At 42.8% G+C, this 20,222-nt stretch overlaps 1 protein-coding gene across 2 annotated transcripts in view; it reads right to left on the bottom strand.

Annotated features, from left to right (window-relative positions):
• The window catches only part of MME (membrane metalloendopeptidase), a 123,226-nt gene that overhangs the window by 28,140 nt on the left and 74,864 nt on the right, over positions 1-20,222 (bottom strand). For both annotated transcript variants that reach the window (XM_030216120.1, XM_030216119.1), the window contains exons 13-16: positions 15,981-16,109; positions 12,264-12,362; positions 5,877-5,954; positions 913-1,016 (exon numbers count right to left, since the gene is read on the bottom strand). In XM_030216120.1, coding sequence (XP_030071980.1) covers positions 913-1,016; positions 5,877-5,954; positions 12,264-12,362; positions 15,981-16,109 — 410 coding nt within the window. The remainder of the gene's footprint in view (positions 1-912; positions 1,017-5,876; positions 5,955-12,263; positions 12,363-15,980; positions 16,110-20,222) is intronic.

Below are 20,222 nucleotides of genomic sequence, written 5' to 3'. Positions count from 1 at the left end.
TATCCAGCACTTAACCTTATAAGTTAAATGGATAAATAGGACCGCATAAAATGCAGTCCTGTCTTTGTCTGGTTTAACTTGTGCAGTTAAGCGCTAAATATGCAATTTTTTTTTTGGTTACATTTGTACCCCATGCTTTCCCACTCGTGGCAGGCTCACTGCGGCTTACATGGGGCAATGGAGGGTTAAGTGACTTGCCCAGAAACACAAGGAGATGCCTGTGCCTGAAGTGGGAATTGAACTCAGTTCCTCAGTTCCCCAGGACCAAAGTCCACCACCCTAACCACTAGGCCACTCCTCCACTGTTGGTACTATTGGAGATTCTACATTCCATGTAGAAGTCGGCCCTTGCAGATCACCAATGTGGCCTCACAGGCTTCTGCGAGTCTGACGTCCTGCACGTTCCTCAGTTCCCCAGGACCAAAGTCCACCACCCTAACCACTAGGCCACTCCTCCACTACATTAACTACGGAAGTTTTATCTATGGTCACTTATATCCAGATGTTGACTGCTGAATATTTACCCCATACTGCTGAGGAAATTTAAAGAAAATGCTCACGAAAGTAAACCCATCCTAATTCACTGGAAAAGACGTCACCTAGAACACATTTTCTGACCATGAAGCAAAGCAGAGCAAGACCTAAAAAGCTAATTTAACAGCATGGTGGCAATTCTATAAATTGACACCTCAGTATTGAATGGCGCTCTATGCAATTTAAATTCTAAATAAAAAATATCGTTTCCTTTTTTGTACATCATTGCTGCTCATGTTGTGTTAGTTCTGTATGTTGTCAAGAAGTACAGTACATAAAAGTAAAATGCTATTTAAAATCATTTAAAAATTTGCATTCATTTTTGTGTAATTATTATCTGTTGCTTTCAAAGATACGATTTTAATTTATAATACATACTCCTCTTTGTCCACCTGTTCTCTGAGCTTCTTAAATGCTTTCTTTATATTAAATACTGTATTTTGACGCATGTTCTCAAAGTATTCATCCTCCTTATAGTTCAACTAAAAACAAGAGGAAAATCAAACTTAATAAGTTGTGGGGCTTTTAAAAATGTTATATTGATATTATTTACAATATTGCCAAGCCAACACTTGTACGGAAAAGTCACTTTAACCGCAAAAGGTATTTCAATAATAAAACAAAGAACTAAAGAAATATCATCACTCAAGTTCACATTAAAAATGTATTTTTTGAACCTTCTAATCTTTCAGCTTTTTTTGCTATTAAGTTGTGTTTAAGTAGAGCAATGCATAAGGAGGGCAGAAATGGGCTTTTTGAAAACTGACCATCCATTATGCAGATAAAAGTATTTATGTTGTTCATCAATACATCTACTTTAACCCACACACTGTGGTGTTGAGGGTGGCATAATTTTGGATTTTCAGAACTAGGCATATTCCCCCAGATCCTATATATCGCGTCTAGTGTTCTGTGACAAAATCCAAGCATATTCTATAACAACACACACTACTTAATTGGCTTAACAAGCTAATCAGCATTGATAAGAGAACTTAGCGAGCAATAATGAGCAGGAAATTGACAATAATTAGAATTTACATGCACAACTCGCTAAGGGCCCCGTTTACCAAGCTGCAGCAAAAGGGGGCCGGAGCTGGCATTGGCGCATGTTTTACACATGCGCTGAGCCCCCCTTTTACTGCAGCTGGTAAAAGGGAGTCTCGCTTTCCTACAAGAAATGGCCAAGTGGCAAGTAAAGCACTTGTTGCGTGGCCATTTTGGGGGGCAGCCCTTACTGCTACCCATTGAGGTGGTGGTAAGGTCTACCGCGTTAACCCGGTGGTAACCGGGCAGCACACAGCACTGATGACTGCCAGGTACACTTCTGTGCTACAAAAATAAATTAATTTTTTGTAGTACTAGAAATGACAGCCACTAGGGGTGGGAAGTACTGCTGTGCTGCTGCGGTAGACTAGTAGTACTTCCTGTATAGAAAGCAGTATGCCTGTGTTGGGCTTACCGCCGCTTAGTAAAAGGAGCCCTAAGTGTATTCTGTAACGCAGAGCGCCTAAATTCTAAAGCGCACAGCCAAAAAGGGGCAAGGTTAGGGGCAGGGAAATGGGCATTTCATGGGTGTTCCAAAATTTATGCACACTGTTACAGAATATGCTCTTGTGCGCCTAAATTTATGCACCAATATTTATGCACATAGTTCTAGGCGCTGGGATATCAACTAACCATATTCTATATGCGGCGCCTAAATCTAGGTGCTACTTATAAATTATGCCTAGTCAGAAATTTGTTCTGCGTGAATTATATTATTCTATATTATTATAGAATCTGGCCCTGTGGGGGGAATTCTAAAAATGGTGCTCAAAAATGAGCTCTGAAAAAAATCGTCACCTTAGTGTTTACTGCCCATTCTCACACCTAAACTTTAGGCACCAGATTTACGCCTGCTGAATCCTGGTGTAAATGCGGATGCCCAATTTAGGTGTGCTGAGGCAGTATTCTGTAACTATTCATGCAACATTTTGGAACATCCCTGACACACCCATGATCACGCCCCCTTTTGAGTTATACACTAGCGCATAAGAACATAAGAGTAGCCATACTGTGTCAGACCAAATGTCCATCTAGCCCAGTATCCTGTTCTCCAAACAGTGGCCATCACAAGTATCTGGCAGAAACCCAAATCGTGGCAACACTCCATACTACAAAAATCCCAGGGCAAGCAGTGGCTTCCCATGTCTGTCTCAACAGCAGACTATGGACTTTTCCTCCAGGAATTTGTCCAAACCTTTTTTAGACCCAGATACACTAACCGCTGTTACTACATCCTCCAGCAAAGAGTTCCAGAGATTAACTATTCGTTGAGTGAAAAACTATTTCCTCCTATTTGTTTTAAAAGTATTTCCATGTAACTTCGAGTGTCCCCCAATCTTTGTACTTTTGGAACGAGTAAAAAAAAATCAATTTACTTCTACTCGTTCTAGGTGTAATGCCTTATACAGTAGCGCGCAGCCAGATGCTCAAGCAAATCCTAACTGTTGCCAATTAATGTCAATGATGGCTTCTTAACACCCAATTATTGGTGGTTAAAGGCTTGTTACACAATTCATTTACATGCATCCAAATTTGGGTGCGCAAACCTGGGCACCATATTTAGAATGTACCTGTGGAAAAAGCAGGTGAAATCTCTGCAGATAATATTCCCATGGTAATAACCAAAACAAAACTATATACATAGTTATGCTTTGATTGTTGGTGCAAACCCATTGGTCAAAACTACCCCTGGTATTTGCATCAATGGGACATTTTTATATATTCTATACATGATATCAGGATTACACATAAATGCATGTACTTTGTACAGTCTATGTGAAAGCATGAAATCTCTATATTGGTGCATATTTTCTTAAATTATATAAATTATTTTTGTTAAAACAAAAATATTCTTAAAATCATAACAGGAATCATCATTATCTATGTCGTCTTGGGTTCCTGTTCTGAGGCATGAAGATACAAATCGTTAAAGAGGTGTATCCAGCTCTGATGATAGAGTTTAAAAACTACCTCAGGAACAGCTGCTAAATATAGCTAGCTAGTGAAATGTAAGTGCTCCCAGGGTGTAACTTAGTTGGAGAAGAAAGCTGCATTCATGTGCTAAATATACAAATATGAATATCCTTTCTCCAAGCAAACCCATCTGCAAATTGAACAGGGCCAAACTATGCAAGTACTTCTGTACCCACATAAATGTTGGTGAATTTTCAAGGACAAACTACCCATGTAGTCTCTTTTTAAAAATAAATCACACAGGGGCGCAAAATTTTTGCCGCTAAGCATTTTTAAAATTGGGGGTCTGTCTACTAAAGGACGTTAAACCCTAATGCAGTGGTTCCCAAACCTGATCCTGGAGGCACCCCAGCCAGTCAGGTTTTCAGGATATCCACAATGAATATTCATGAGATAGATTTGAATGAGGTGGAGGCATGCAAATCTTTCTTATGAATATTCATTGTGGATATCCTGAAAACCCGACTGACTGGAATGCTCTTCAGGACCAGATATGGGAACCACTGTCCTAAAGCTTTCTTAGCATGTGTAAAAATGCTTACTGCAAAGCACGTTAAAGTATTTTGTGGTAACCTGTTTACGCATGCTAAGGAGTCAAACAGGCCCTAAGTGCTATCCTATAAATGGTGCTCCAAGTTGAGCACAGTTTATAGAATAGCGCTTGCCCCAGGAACCATGCCTAACTTTTAGGCATGAGGATTTACAAGAACTGAAACCGGGTGTAAATTAGGCACGGATCAGGCGCATTCTATAAGTGTGTCCAAATTCTTGCAAATGCCTATGCCCCACCCAAGGCCACAACCCCTTTTTAGAATTTATGTGCACATCTTTATAGAATATTCCTAGCATGATGTATGCATAAATTTTAATTGTCAATTAGCTTCAATAATTATTAGCACCCAATTATCGGTACTAATTGGTATGTTATTCAGGAGGAGCTGGCAGGTATGAGGGAGCTGGCAATATTCAGTGCTGGTACCTGTACAGCTAAGCAGGGCACGTTTAGAACAGCTCAAACGCTGTTCTAATTTGAGCCGCTTAACTACAGTATGTGGGGTGCTGATGCTGAATATTGCCATAACCTGCATAACTTCTTTTTTTTAGTGTCTGCAATTCCTCTCTCAGCCCCCCCCCCCCAAGAAAGCCTCCTTCCTTCCCACCACCCTCCTCCCAGCCTACCCACCCCCACCCCCTTGGAATATCACCTCCCTAAACTCCCCCTGCGGTCGTGGTGGGCCCCCCGGCCCTACCTTTGCTCCCTGCTGGCCTTTTGGGGGCAGGAATGAGGTCCCCTTGCTCCTTTCCTTGAGGATAGATGTAGAAAATGGATGGTCGGGACCTCTTGCACCCGCTCATGGTACTTGTGTAGTACTGCGAGGCTGCCATGAGAGATCGCGGCAGCCATTTTCTAAAGCAGCAGGGTCCCAATGGCTCACTGAACCACCAAAAAGCAAAGGTTGATCCAGGGCAACTGGGGGATGGGTAGAATGACATTCCGAAGGGGTGGGAGGCTTCTACATGGCGCAGGTTGTGGGAGGGGGAGAGAATGGGGGCTTTTCGGGGGGCCGGAAGGGGATTGCGGCCACTAAAAAAAACAAAAAAGTACCCAAGGCCTACTTTCTTATGTGGGCCCTGGATGAATATCGGCTGGGACCTGCATAAGCTCTGGCGGACATGGCAGGACAATTTAGCCCCAGATATTCAGTGCTGATGCCCACATATCACCGAGCACTGACTATTTGGGGCTAAATTAGCTAACTGCCGTTGGCTGAATATCTGTCAGGAGGTTTTTTTTTAGGTTTACAACATTCATTGGAATTCCTGGAGTGGCTTCACTGGTGTTTGCACAGATCAAGTGGGATCAACAATACTATACAGTGCTTAAGCGAATCCTGAATAGAGAGAGACTATGAACCAATGTCGGACGTATGCATGCTTTTTCTTTAACGTGTGCAAAAAGAAAGGCTCTGCAACATTGCTAACATTAATATTCCACTATGCACAATGCCTCTGAAAGAGACCAAAATCTGTAATTAAAATATTTGTAAGATGATACATATCAATCTGTCTGCTACGCATGCTATCCAGAACAACAAATGCTGGATTGTATTCACAAAATGATATTTTACAACAGAAGGAAAAAATAATACATTGTACCACTTCAGTGTCAAAGTGAGTGAAAGGCTTTTACCCGCCACTTGCAGAATTCTCAGACCAAACTGTTTTGGAAGCTTTTGAAAAAAAAATTTCAGAAATCGTACGTAATGTGGCTTTTTATTAGTTACTGCACAGCATTGTTCCCATGGTTCAGGATGGAAACTCACCTCTTTGTAGCCTGTATTCAACTTATTGTCATCCATGATGTCACTAGAGTAGCCAATCCTCTCTCTAATTGCTGTAGCCTGGAAATAATTATAGTTAATAATTATTTGCAGATATAACAGGAGTCACACTTGCCATATTGGCAGTTGCAAGATTCACTAGCTTAGAAAGCAGTGCTTCCAATCATACCGCAAAAATTCAAATACATAACGGCATGGCCTTAATGAATTCATATTTTCATACTTTAAGAACTCATGGAAATAATTAAAATGTTTGTTTAAAAAAAATAATAAGTTCTTCAACGTAAGCCTAAGCAAACATCACAAGTCTGGGCACACTCATCGGAACAAAAGGATAAAGTTTCGTAAACTGGAATAATGTTTTGATTCTATGTTGAAATCATCATTAGGGTTACCCTAGTTTTCAAACCTAAAATATTTATGTGCTCATAAGCAAATGAAATCCAAACCCCACCACCACCAGTGGCTTCCAAACATAAAACATTCTGCCTCTGACATGCAGACTTGATGGCAGCAAAACTGACAACATCGGTAAAGCAAACTGGGTGAGGGACACTGCCTTACAGATCTCATTCACAACAATCAACACTTCCATTTGAAACACATTAGTGCTTACTATTTCATCAATACATATTTCTAGAGGAGGTACTTTTACAAAAGGATGCCTGTGTGCATTTTTATAAAAATGACATATGCATCAATGCCTTTATTTAAATTGCCTTCAGATACTGTAGTTGCTGCACAGTTACACTAGCTCCAATGCAGAAGTAACTTTAGGGTCCTTGTACAAAGCTGTGTGTAAAAGTGGCCTTAGCGTGCCCTTGTTCCACGTGCTAAGGGGCCACTTTCTACTGCAACAGTAACAAGGTAAGGGAGCTATGTACCTGGGAGCAATTTCTGAAGTCCACTGCAGTGCCCCCTAGGGTGCCCGGTTAGTGTCCTGGCATGTGAGGGGGACCAATGCACTACGAGTGCTGGCTCCTCCCATGACCAAAGGGCTTACATTTGGTCGTTTCTGAGATGGGCGTCCTTGGTTTCCATTATCGCCGAAAATCACAAATGATAGGAACGACCATCTCTAAGGATGACCTAAATTTCCAGATTTGGGTGTCCCCGACCGTATTATCAAAACGAAAGATGGACGTCCATTTTGTTTCGATAATACGGGTTTCCCCGCCCCTCCACCGGGACGTTTTGCGAGGACGTCCTCAGAAAAACTTGGGCGTCCCTTTCAATTATGCCCCTCCATGTTTTTCTTGATAATAAATATTTGTATGTACACAGGTTCTGTGGCATCCAGGAATTTTGTTCTTTTATACTAGCCTGTTCTAGAGTACTTTTCACATATCAAAACACAGATGATTTTAACTCTTTCCAGCTTGTGAGCTGTTCCTTTCTCTAAATCAGGCTTGCCCAACCTATGGCCCATGGGTTAGAATCTGGCCCACCAAGTGTTTTTGTCTGGCCCTTGGAAGCTTGGCAATTCTTTTGGTGCTTATAGCGAGATTCCTGCTTCCCCACCGTGATTCGGCTGTCTGTAAGCTTGAGCCACGCGGTACTGGAAATTCAGGTTAGTTTTGTGATTTCAAGTTTCATGAGAGAGAGAGAGAGAGAGAGAAAGAAACTGGGTGAAAGCTGAAGAGGGGATAATGCGCCATCGTATTTTGCCACTATTTGACGAAACATATGACAAAAAACAATAAGTTTTTGTTTTGGCCTTCCAAATGTTACAAAATATAAAACATTGTCCTTGCTAGGAAAAGGTTAGACAAGCCTACTCTAAATGCTCCAATAAAAGTCAGACACAGCCAAGGAAGTGATTAGGTGAGTGACAATTTATACTCAGACATCTGTACTGCAGACCAAAAGACCAATTTTAAAATTTTGCCCCAAAGAATGAGGGAAGCCCTTTATGAACATGGAGCCTTCCAAACTCACTTCTTACTTATGCTAAAGCAGAGAGTCCTGAGATTATTTCTAACCATAGATTATGAGACATGGGGTGTATTTTCAAAGCACTTAGACTTACAAAGTTACATAGGAGCTCATTTTTTCTATGAAGTCTGTCAGACACCCCCTCTCCAAAATGTGATTTAAAACATTACTTGCCAAACTTAGCTATTATACTCAGGTCCATTAGAACGGCATGCGGGTCCCTGGAGTAGTCTAGTAGTGGATGCAGAGCACTGCAGACAGGTGGACCCAGGCCCATACCTCCCCCTACATGTTACACTTGTGGAGGAAACTGTGAGCCCTCCAAAACTCACCAGAAACCCACTGTACCCACATATAAAACAATCAGCGAAACTACTATCTTTCGCAAATCCCTCAAGACATATCTCTTCAACAAAGCATACAATGTAAACCCAGAACCTTACTAATCCACTGCTGAAAACCTACCGTCTATTATACCTAATAAATGCCTTCCTTCTACTCTCTACTTCTTCCCTTAACTAATCTCGCTATAACAATAACTGTACCTGACATCCAGGACTAATTGTATTAACAAAATTATGTAAGCCACTTTGAGCCTGCAAATAGGTGGGATACAAATGCAATAAATAATAATAATAATAAATAATATAGGTGTCCCCTTCATCTGTAAGGGCTATGGTAGTGGTGTACAGTTGGAGGTAATGGGTTTTGGTGGGGCTCAGCAGACAAGATAAGGGAGCAATGGTGAGATATATACTTGGGAGTATTTTATGAAGTCCACTGCAGTGCCCCCAAGGGTGCCCTATTGCTTTCCTGGGATGTCTTGGGGCCAGTCTACTAAGAATGCTGGCTCCTTCTACATCTCAATGGCTTGATTTTGTGCATTTTTCACTTGGACTTTTTTTTTCAAAAATGGACCAAAAAAACGAAACGTCCAAATCACAAAACCTTGTTCTAAACAGTATTAAAAAAAAAAAAAAAAAAAAAAAAAGATAGACGTTTTTCTTTTTTGAAAATTGCCTTCTTTCCTATTCAGATTTTGGATGTTTTTTTTGCAAAACGTCCAAGGTTGGACTTAGATGTCATATCGAAAATACCCCTCCATGTGACCTAAGGAAGTTTCTAAGTCTAGTGCTTTGAAAATGAGCCCCTCAGTGAACCAGGACCTTAGATATGTTATTCGTTTTGCTTAATTTGGATGTCTGGTTCACTGTGCCCATTATAGAACAGCGCTTAGCACCAATTTTTGCCATTGCTGAATTTTGAGTGTCATTTTTAGAACTTCCCCCTTTGCCCTCTTCTCTCACATTTTCTCTTTGTCTCTGCCTCTGCAAAGCACTATCAAAGGCTGAGATTATTTCTCTTATTTCTCTTTTATGCCCTTTTATACTTGTTGAATTCTGAACATAATATCTGATCGTGGAAAATGAACCTGACTACACAGTTCAATGCACATCCCCTCCCCACTTTCCTTTACGGCTTTTGTAGTTCTACCTGTCAATGATTGCTGGCACTACCCTCCTTCCTCTTCGTCCCCTGCATTATCAACATATATATGCTAAACTATTTTGATGTAACTTTTTAGTATGTAAGCTACCTAGACACATGCTCTGATAGGCGGGATAGTAAATCCCTAATAAAACTTGATTCAAGTTCTTTTATGACTAGATTAAACCAGGTTAAATATTGTACCACTTACTGTAATGTAGTATGTATGAGTGGAATCCCTACACACCTCATTATCCTTCATTAGCATGCCTTTTAATATATTAGAATACATTGCCACTATACTACGACAGTGGTGGTTATACCAGTGGTTCCCAAACCTAGTCCTGGAAGCACCCCAACCAGTCAGGTTTTTAGGATATCCACAATGAATATTCATCACATAAATATAGGATCACTATCTATTAACAATGATTAATCCCTACAAAAATATCTCTTAGATCATTGTACATCATTGTACATCAATGCAGAAAAAAACCCAATGCCTAATTATCACCTCTCAACATAACACGAACAAATTCACCACCATTAACACACCAATATTAATTCTTCCAATTTCAGATACACTAAAAAAACTTGGAGTTACCATTGATCGACACCTAACTCTTGAAAGTCACGCAAAAAACACAACCAAGAAGATGTTCCAATCAATGTGGAAACTAAAAAGAGTAAGACCTTTTTTCCCAAGGACTGTCTTCCGCAACCTGGTACAATCAATGATACTCAGTCATCTAGACTACTGCAACGCACTCTACGCTGGTTGCAAAGAGCAAATAATTAAGAAACTTCAGACAGCTCAGAACACAGCTGCTAGACTCGTATTCGGTAAAACAAAATATGAAAGTGCAAAACCCCTACGAGAAAAGCTACACTGGCTCCCACTCAAAGAATGCATCACGTTCAAAATATGTACCCTAGTTCACAAAATCATTCACGGAGATGCCCCAACCTACATGTCAGACCTGATAGACTTACCACCCAGGAATGCTAAAAAATCATCCCGCACATTCCTCAATCTTCACTTCCCCAACTGTAAAGGTCTAAAATACAAACTAACGCATGCGTCAACCTTTTCCTACTTGAGCACACAGTTCTGGAACGAGCTGCCACGCAGCTTGAAAATGATCTATGAATTAACTAACTTCCGCAAACTACTGAAGACTCATCTCTTTAACAAGGCATACCACAAAGATCAACAAATGTGAATCCCTACACATATATCCAGTTATATAGTTGACGTCAGAGGAGGGCGGACACAGGAAGAAAAAGGAGACATCGGAGGAGACAGAAGAGCTAAAGAATAGCTGATCCATCCTGTGCAGCGCCTTCAAACATAGGTGAGAGGCGCTGCACCGGCCATTATGGTGGAGGGGGGGGGTCCGGTGGGGGGGGGAGCGGCGGGGACGAAATCGGGGGGGCGGGGTACGGAGGTGGAGGAGTGCAGGAGGCGGAGCATTGCCGACTAAAGAAGAGAGATACAGGAAGGGAGGGGGAGCCCAGCAAATGCAAAGGTTTCATTTTTAAAAGCTTTTATTTCACAAACGGAGCAGCGGGGAGCAGCGGGGACTTCGGGGGGGGGGGGGGCAAGGCAAGGCCGTCCATACAGGACGCTGCTGATGAGCGCCTTTGCCCCCTCCCGATCCTTTAATGTTTGTGGAGACATGCAGGGGAAAGTGGGGAGCCACGTGTTTGTGTTTTCTTTTTTTTCTTACGTTTCTGGCATGCGCAGAGCAGCCAGCATAACGCTTGGCTGCTTTGCGCATGCTTTACGAGCCGATTACCGACGGGGATTAGTGCATCGTTCTTTCCAATACCGCACCAAACTTTTTGGGGCTGTGTTTTTGGAGCATGCTTCGTTATTTGAGATTCGGTAAAGGTTTTTACGTTTCTGATATTTTTACGTTTGCTTGATGCATCTACCCCTCAGTGGCAGTGTCAATGTAAGTTCTGTATTGAAATGACCTCAATCACTGCCTCTCCAAGACCTGCTGCTATTGTTCTGCTATCATTGTCCTGCTGCTCTGATAAACATTCCACTTCCAAGAGGGGAGAAAGTTTTAAAGCTTTACAACTTCTGTTGTCTTCTCTGCTTTGAATATTGTACAGCAGATTTCATTAGTCTCTACACGACTGTGTATTTCACAAAATATGCGTCATCAGGAGACTAAACCGCTGTTGGTAAAACTTCATTGGTGATCACTTCAGTGTGAAAATTCAACCAGAGGAGCCTCCCTGCATGGGAAGCTCTTACCCGGAAAACTTTCTCCCCTCTTTGAAGTTTAATGTTTATCAGAGAAGGAGCAGCAGGACAACAATAGCAGAACAATAGCAGCAGGTCTTGGAGAGGCAGTGATTGAGGTCATTTCAATACAGAACTTACAGTGACACTGCCACTGAATTTCTGGTGCTCCTTAAGGATTATAGACTTAATAGACAATCAACCATTATGGTTGGAGAATCAGAGAGGTTAGGGTTGATTTAAAGGGTATAGTAATACACTGGGCAAAATAAATAATCTACCGTATGACAAACTAACAGTGGCGTTCCTAGGGGGGGCGGTGGGTGAGGTCTGCCCTAGGTGCACGCCACTGAGGGAGTGCCGTGCGTGCCTGTCCGTCGTTCGTTCCATGCTCCCTCTGCCCCGGAACAGGTTACTTCCTGTTCCGGGGCAGAGGGAGCATGGAACGAACGACAGACAGGCGCGTGCGGCACCCCCCCCCCCCCCAGTGACGTGCACCCGGGCGGGGGGTACTTTCGCGGGGGGGTGTCCCTTTGCCAGGGGGGGGGAGTGGCTGCACCCGGGGGGGCGGGGCACATCGGCGATCCGCCCCGGGTGTCAGCCCCCCTAGGAACACCACTGCAAACTAGTGTCTCGGACTATCATTAGACAGAGAATAAAATGTCTGAATTTCAGCACTTTTTACAAACCTTTTGTTCAGCTTTTCGTTTTGTTTCTACATCCATCCAGCTAAGGTCTTCTAAAGTATGGATAAAAACATCCCGAATCTGCTTAATCATGTCTTCAACCTTGACCATCAAAGAGAAGAAAAAAACAAGATAATGTAAAGGAATTTATTCTAATTTTTCATTTAGGGTCTCTTTTATCAAGTCACGCTAGAGACTGCCAGTGTGGTAATGGTGACAAAGCCCATTCACTTTGAATGGACACCATCGGCACTGCCGCGTGGGAACCACTGGCACACCTTCATAAAAGGGGCCCTAAATTTGTTTAGGAAAGAGGGACAGTTCAGTTGTTACAGTACAAGATCTATAATTCAGAAAACCTGGGGGAAGAATTCAGAATCCCCTCTGATACTGTTTGATGTTGGACAAGTCACATTATAACCCTGTACAGTCTAGGAATTAAACAGTTGAAAGTTTGGTTAATTACTTCTTTCTGGCAAAGCTCATTGGGGTCCTTTTACTAAGGTGCACTGAAAAATGGCCTGCGGAAGTGAAGGCATGCGTTTTGGGCGTGTGCAGAATCATTTTTCAGCGCACCTGCAAAAAAAATGCCTTTTTAAAATTTTTGCCGAATATGGACGTGCGGCAAAATGAAAATTGCCACACATCCACTTTGGGTGTGAGACCTTACCTCCAGCCATTGACCTACTGGTAAAGGCTCACGCGGTAATGACCTACACAAGTCAAATGCCACTTGGCATGCATCCACGTATTGGACGCGCGCCAAAAATGAAATTACCGCAAGAGGCACGCGGTAGCCGAGTAATAACTTCATTTTGTCACACATAGAGCCTCATGCGGCTTAGTAAAAGGACCCCATTGTGCCTTAAAACTGCAACATTTTGAACCCTGTTTACTAAGCTGCGCTAGAAGTACGTTAGCATTTTTAGTGTGCGCTAATAACTGTGTAGGCACCCACAATATTCCTATGGGTGCCTGCACAGTTAGCGTGTGCTAATTTTGTGCACACACTAAAAACTGTAGTGCACCTTAGTAAACAGGGCCCTTTATGATACTATAATTACCATATGTGCAAAAATAAGATGCAAAAACATCATGGAAGTTCAGCATTATCATCACAGACTTTGCCACACTGAACTCTCCTCTCCTCAAAGTGCCTTCACCCCCAACTTCCCCTTCAATTTCTCCCCAGAGTCTGGCTGACTACTTTCATGATAAGGTTCACAAGATTAAACTCGAATTCTCAACCAAGTCACCTCCACTTCTCCTTCCCTTAGTCCATTCTCTCAACCCTCCTTCAACCCCTGCCTCCTTCCCTTCATTTTCTGAAATCACTGAAAACTGCGCATTCACTTTCCTCCTCAAAAGTACCCGTTCCTCTGATCCTATTCCCACCATCTACTTAGCACTATCTCTCCTATTGTTATCCCTTTTATTACTACTACTACTACTACTATTTAGCATTTCTATAGCGCTACAAGGTGTACGCAGCGCTGCACAAACATAGAAGAAAGACAGTCCCTGCTCAAAGAGCTTACAATCTAATAGACAAAAAATAAATAAAGTAAGCAAATCAAATCAATTAATGTGAACGGGAAGGAAGAGAGGAGGGTAGGTGGAGGCGAGTGGTTACAAGTGGTTACGAGTCAAAAGCAATGTTAAGGAGGTGGGCTTTCAGTCTAGATTTAAAGGTGGCCAAGGATGGGGCAAGACGTAGGGGCTCAGGAAGTTTATTCCAGGCGTAGGGTGCAGCGAGACAGAAGGCGCAAAGTCTGGAGTTGGCAGTAGTGGAGAAGGGAACAGATAAGAAGGATTTATCCATGGAGCGGAGTGCACGGGAAGGGGTGTAGGGAAGGACGAGTGTGGAGAGATACTGGGGAGCAGCAGAGTGAGTACATTTATAGGTTAGTAGAAGAAGTTTGAACAGGATGCGAAAACGGATAGGGAGCCAGTGAAGGGTCTTGAGGAGAGGGGTAGTATGAGTAAAGCGACCCTGGCGGAAGATGAGATGGGCAGCAGAGTTTTGAACTGACTAGAGAGGGGAGAGGTGACTAAGTGGGAGGCTAGCAAGAAGCAGATTGCAGTAGTCTAAACGAGAGGTGACAAGGGTGTGGATGAGGGTTTTGGTAGAGTGCTCGGAAAGAAAGGGGCGGATTTTACGGATGTTGTAAAGAAAGAAACGGCAGGTCTTGGCAATCTGCTGGATATGAGCAGAGAAGGAGAGAGAAGAGTTTTATCTGTCATATCCTCAATCTTTCACTTTCCACTGCGACTGTTCCTGATGCCTTCAAAATGCCGTAGTCATACCACTCCTCAAAAAACCTTCATTGAACCCTACCTGTCCTTCCAACTATCGCCTAATTAGATTGTAAGCTGAGCTCTGTCAAGCAGGAATCGTCTCTTCATGTTCAAGTGTACAGTGCTGCGTACATCTAGTAGCACTATAGAAATGATAAGCAGTAGTAGTTCATTCGAACTTGATAATCCACTTATAACTATCATAAGTGCCAAAGTCGATTACAAAAGAAATCAAAACATCTGCTAGTAGAATCATCTGGATATCACCCACATGTGTGCAAAAATTGTATCCATGGGAGTGAAGCAGAAGAACAAATGAGGGACGGTAGCTGTAAAATAAAACTGCTGGTAAATAAAACATTGGCACAGCTTTGGAATCATACATCGGCTTTGAAAAGATTGCAACTTGTTGGATTTAAGGATCAAGAAAACACCTTCCTACCCACTAGTACATTTCTGACAAACTGTATATGTCAAGACTATATCCCAAGAGTTGAAAGAAGAATGGGTCGTGTTGTTAAGTGCTGTCAAATTGGTATCAATTCATAGTGACCCTCTGGATAGTTGACCTGAACTATGATCGGTTTTCAGTCAGGCAATTAATCAATAATGTGGCATCCATAGCTGCTTGTGAGAGAGTGTATAGGATGCTGCTACTTCTCCTTAACAACACTCCCTCGAGGTGTCATGGTCACCTTAAAATCCTAGTCCCGCTCGTGCTGCTTAGCATGACCTCAGTAAGTTGTATGCTCACGCTAGTTAGACATTTTTATCCACCCTGTGCTATTTTTAGCATGTGGATTTCCTGCACCACTGAAGTTACTTTTAGAGCAGTTGTAAAATGGCCACAATTTCATTCATTGTTCCATTAATGGCCATGCACTAATTTTCCAATGGGGCTCCAGCACTAATCCTGCGCTAATTGGTCAGCACATGCCAATGAACATGCATTCTAGTGTACCTAGGGTGGGGTGGTGGGGGGCAGTCTGCCCCGGTGCCGGCAGCAAGGGGATGCGTGGAGCAGGCGCATGACTATGTCAACTTCCTGTTCCAGGGCAGGGGACCAGTACAGCCAACAGCCACATGCTTGCTCCGCACACACCCTTGCTTTGAGGAGGGGATGTACTCCGCCCAGAGGAGGGGGTGCCATATATGGTAGGTACACCACTGCACACATGCTAACCAAATAGCGCAAGGCAAACCTACTCTACACTTCCAAACGTGCTCTGCCAATTCCAAAACTACTGCGGGACATCTGAGTTCATCCTGCAGTAGTACCTTTTTCATCTGCAGTAAGCATGCGCTAGTGCTTACCGCAGCTAAGTAAAAGGAACCCCAAATCTATTTAGATGGTTTGTTATGTGATTTTCAGTCTGTTCAAATCTATTTTTCATTCCATGTTTTCTGCATTGGAAACATTACCACATGTTTACTCTCTCCAGAAAATGCTTCCTGTACATAGAGCCTTCCAACGACATCTCGCAAATTGTCATTAACATAATTTGCGCACTGACGCCAAAGAGCAAATTCAGATATTGTGCCATAAAGTGCCTGTGGGGAAAAAAGATATTAATTTAAAATATATGACATTGTTACTGATTTTTAGAAGAGAGAAAAGAGATAGTGCTTCAGCTGAATTGTACTCAAAAATAAGACATTCCATAATCTATTCTGTACCTAATCATTTTAACAAAAGGACAGTTGTTAAAACACTTGTTTTTTTTTAGTATTGCCAATGGTAAAATCCAATACTATGCATTCCTTCAGTAACAGATAGATATATAGATATGTATCGATATAGATAAATACTGTATATATAACATACTGCCTGCCAGCCCAAAACTGATATATAAGATCTAAAGAAAAAGGTAGAACGTTAATTAGAAATTGTCCTATTATCATGAAGTAGTCATCATTTTTTCTTGTAGGGAAAAGTAGAAAATATCAGGGTAGATATTCACAGGGGTTAACGCAGACAGGAGACTCTCCTGCCCACTTATACCATGATCAACAGACTGGGAGGGATATTCAGCAGTTCATAACTGGTCAGTGCTGCTGATTGTCCTCCTTGACCGCCATGGCACTGCCTAGTTAGTACCAGAACAGTTCAGGGCAGATTTGAGCAGATCCGGAAGATATGCAGGATCTGGCAATATTTAGTGCTGGTGTAGACCTATCTTTGCCCAATTAGGTATGTGGGACTGGCACTGGTCAGCACCTATATAATTTCTGGATCCACCAAAGACCTGGATATTCAAAGTTGGTCCTAAAAAACAGGTGGGCAAGCGGTCCACCAGTCCCAGTAGAATGGAAGATGCAGAAGCAGACACAGTGGAAGATGAATAACAACCTTTATTGTAAAATCCGGGTAAAACAGTACCTGACACAGCCGTGTTTCGCCCTGCAGGGTTGCTTCAGGAGCAATACAATATTAATAAACATAAAAACATAGATAAATGAATAAAAATACTTGTTGATCTGATTAAGTATTTTTATTCAATTATCTATTTATTTATCTTTTGATGCTTATGTATATGGTTTTATGCATATTTTAATTTATGCATCTATGTTTTTATGTTTATTACTACTATTTACTACTACTATTTAACATTTCTAAAGCACTACCAGGGTTATGCAGCGCTGTACAATCTAACAAAGAAGGACAGTCCCTGCTCAAAGGAGCTTACAATCTAAAGGACAAAAAAGTGCAGTCAATCAAATTGGAGGCAGTCTAGATTTCCTGGATAGTAGTACAAAGGTTAGGTGCCGAAAGCGACATTGAAGAGGTGAGCTTTGAGCAAGGATTTGAAGATGGGCAGGGAGGGGGCTTGGCGTATGGGCTCAGGGAGTTTATTCCAAGCATAGGGTGAGGCGAGGCAGAAAGGGCGGAGCCTAGAGTTGGCGGTGGTGGAGAAGGGTACTGAGAGGAGGGATTTGTCCTGTGAGCAGAGGTTACGGGTAGGAGCGTAAGGGGAGATGAGGGTAGAGAGGTAATGAGGGGCTGCAGATTGAGTGCATTTGTAGGTTAGTAGGAGAAGCTTCAACTGTATGCGGTACCTGATCGGAAGCCAGTGAAGTGACTTGAGGAGAGGAGTGATATGAGCATATCGGTCTAGGCGGAAGATAAGATGGGCAGCAGAGTTCTGAACGGATTGAAGGGGGGATAGATAGTTAAGTGGGAGGCCAGTGAGGAGTAGGTTGCAGTAGTCAAGGCGAGATGTAATGAGAGAGTGGATGAGAGTTCGGGTGGTGTGCTCGGAGAGGAAGGGGCGAATTTTGCTGATGTTATAGAGAAAGAAGCAACAGGTCTTGGCTGTTTGCTGGATATGGGCAGAGAAGGAGAGGGAGGAGTCGAAGATTAGTGCCCTATTTACTAAGGTGCCCTAGCGTTTTTAGCGCACGCTAAACACTAGAGACACTCGTATATTCCTATGGGCATCTCTAGCAGTAGCATGCGTTAATTTTTAGCACGCGCTAAAAATGCTAGAGCGCCTATAGTGTGGCTTAGTAAACAGGGCCCTTAGTATTGTATCACTCCTGAAGCAGCTCTGCAGGGTGAAACATGGCCGTGCCGGGTACCCTTTTACCCGCATTTTACAATAAAGGTTGTTATTCATCTTCCACCATATCTGTTTCTGCATCTTCTGTTCAAACTTGGTGCCTGGATGTGGCTCGACAGTGAATATCCAGGTCTAAGTCAGCTCACGACTGTAAGCAGTTTTAAAACCGCCGACTGCCATGGCCTGAATATTGTCTGGATCATTTTTAACCCTTGACTCTTACAACGAGAGGGGGAATAGAGCAAAAGGGCAATATCACAGTAAAAATTTCTAGTTACCGCACAGTACTGACAAAATTACCAAGCAGTAACTGCAAAGCCTGTGTATTAGCTACTGGTGACATTCCCAGCATCTGCCTATGCTGTAAATTCAGAGAAAATACGTAGAGGTAAATCAATTTAAAAAAAAACAGCTTAGCTATAAGTGCAACATGGCAAATGGTAGTATTCTTGTCATGTCTTTACCCTCATTGCATTGTAACCTTTTGTAACATTGTAAACCACATTGTGCTCGCTCTAGTGGGAAAATGTGGGGTATAAATGTACCACAAATAAATAAATAAATAAATTTGTGTGTATAAATGACCTCTTATAGACTAGCAGAAAAGTACACGTCATGATTTGATGGCACGTGCTTTCCCAGTAGGCATATGGTTGGGCAGACTTTGGGCAACATGTACTAGTATGTATATAAATAACAGAATGCTATAATTTATATGTGTTCCAGCATACAACTAGCTGTGGGCATTTACACCAGCTGGCCACTTGGGCTAGTATTCTGTAAGGAAAAGTAGGTGCCTATCCAGCTTATTTTCGAAAAAGGAGATTGCCGGACATCTTCCGACACAAATCGAGAGATGGCCGGCGATCTCCTGAACCTGGCCAAATCGGTTGGCCGGCGCCAACTGCTTTCCGTCGTGGAGCTGGCCAAATTCCAAGGAGGCATGTCGGTAGGGTAGCAAAGGCGGGACGGGGGCGTGCTCACGAGATGGCCGGCTTCACCCGATAATGGAAAAAAGAAAGCCGGCCCTGACGAGCATTTCGTTGGCTTCACTTGGTCCCTTTTTTTCAGGACCAAGCTTTAAAAAGGTGCCCCAACTGACCACTGGAGGGAATCGGGGATGACCTCCCCGTACTTCCCCAGTGGTCACCTACCCCCTCCCACCCAAAAAAAAAATATATTTTTTTTCCAGCCTCTATGCCAGCCTGAAATGTCATACCCAGCTCCCTGACAGCAGTATGCAGATACCTGGAGCAGTATTTAGTGGGTGCAGTACATTTCAGGCAGGTGGACCCAGGCCCACCTCCCCCCCTACCTGTTACACATGTGGTGGTAAATGTTAAGCCCTTCAAAAGCCCCCAAACCCCACTGTACCCACATGTAGGTGCCCCCCTTTATCCCTAAGGGCTATGGTAGTGGTATACAGTTGTAGGGAGTGGGCTTTCAGGGGGATTTGGGGGGCTCAGCACCCAAGGTAAGGGAGCTATGCACCTGGGAGCTATTTTTGAAGTTCACTGCAGTGCCCCCTAGGCTGCCCGGTTGGTATCCTGGCATGTCAGGGGGACCAGTGCACTACAAATGCTGGCTCCTCCCACGACCAAATGCCTTGGATTTGGCCGGGTTTGAGATCGCCGACATTAGTTTCCATTATCGGCGAAAACCGATGCCAGCCATCTCAAACATTGGGCCGGCCCCAACCGTATTATCGAAACGAAAGATGGCCGACCATCTTTTTTGATAATATGGTTCGGGAGTGCTCTTTGTGGCGCCGGCCATCTATTTGGCCAGCGCCGTTCGATTATGCCCCTCCATATATCTTTATAGAACAGGCTTAAAATAGACGCCTTGTTACAGAATTACCCATGTGCATGTTCACTGCCCTACAGATCTTGTAGATGAATTTGAGGCCACGTACTAAGGTGACATTAGTCACACTGTTACTGCATTAACTTGTACAATACATGAATGAACCCCCTAATTCTATAAAAGTTGCCAAAATTGTGCATGTAAATTTGGGCATGCACCCAATTTGCAATAATTGGCTTTTTAACCAGCAATTAGTGCTAATTGGAATCAAAATGTACACACGTAAATTTAGGTGCAT

This window comes from Microcaecilia unicolor, chromosome 10 (assembly GCF_901765095.1).
Source record: "Microcaecilia unicolor chromosome 10, aMicUni1.1, whole genome shotgun sequence".
NCBI lineage: Eukaryota > Metazoa > Chordata > Amphibia > Gymnophiona > Siphonopidae > Microcaecilia > Microcaecilia unicolor.
Note: the sequence above shows the minus strand (reverse complement) of the source record. Positions and strands in the feature narration are given on the sequence as shown.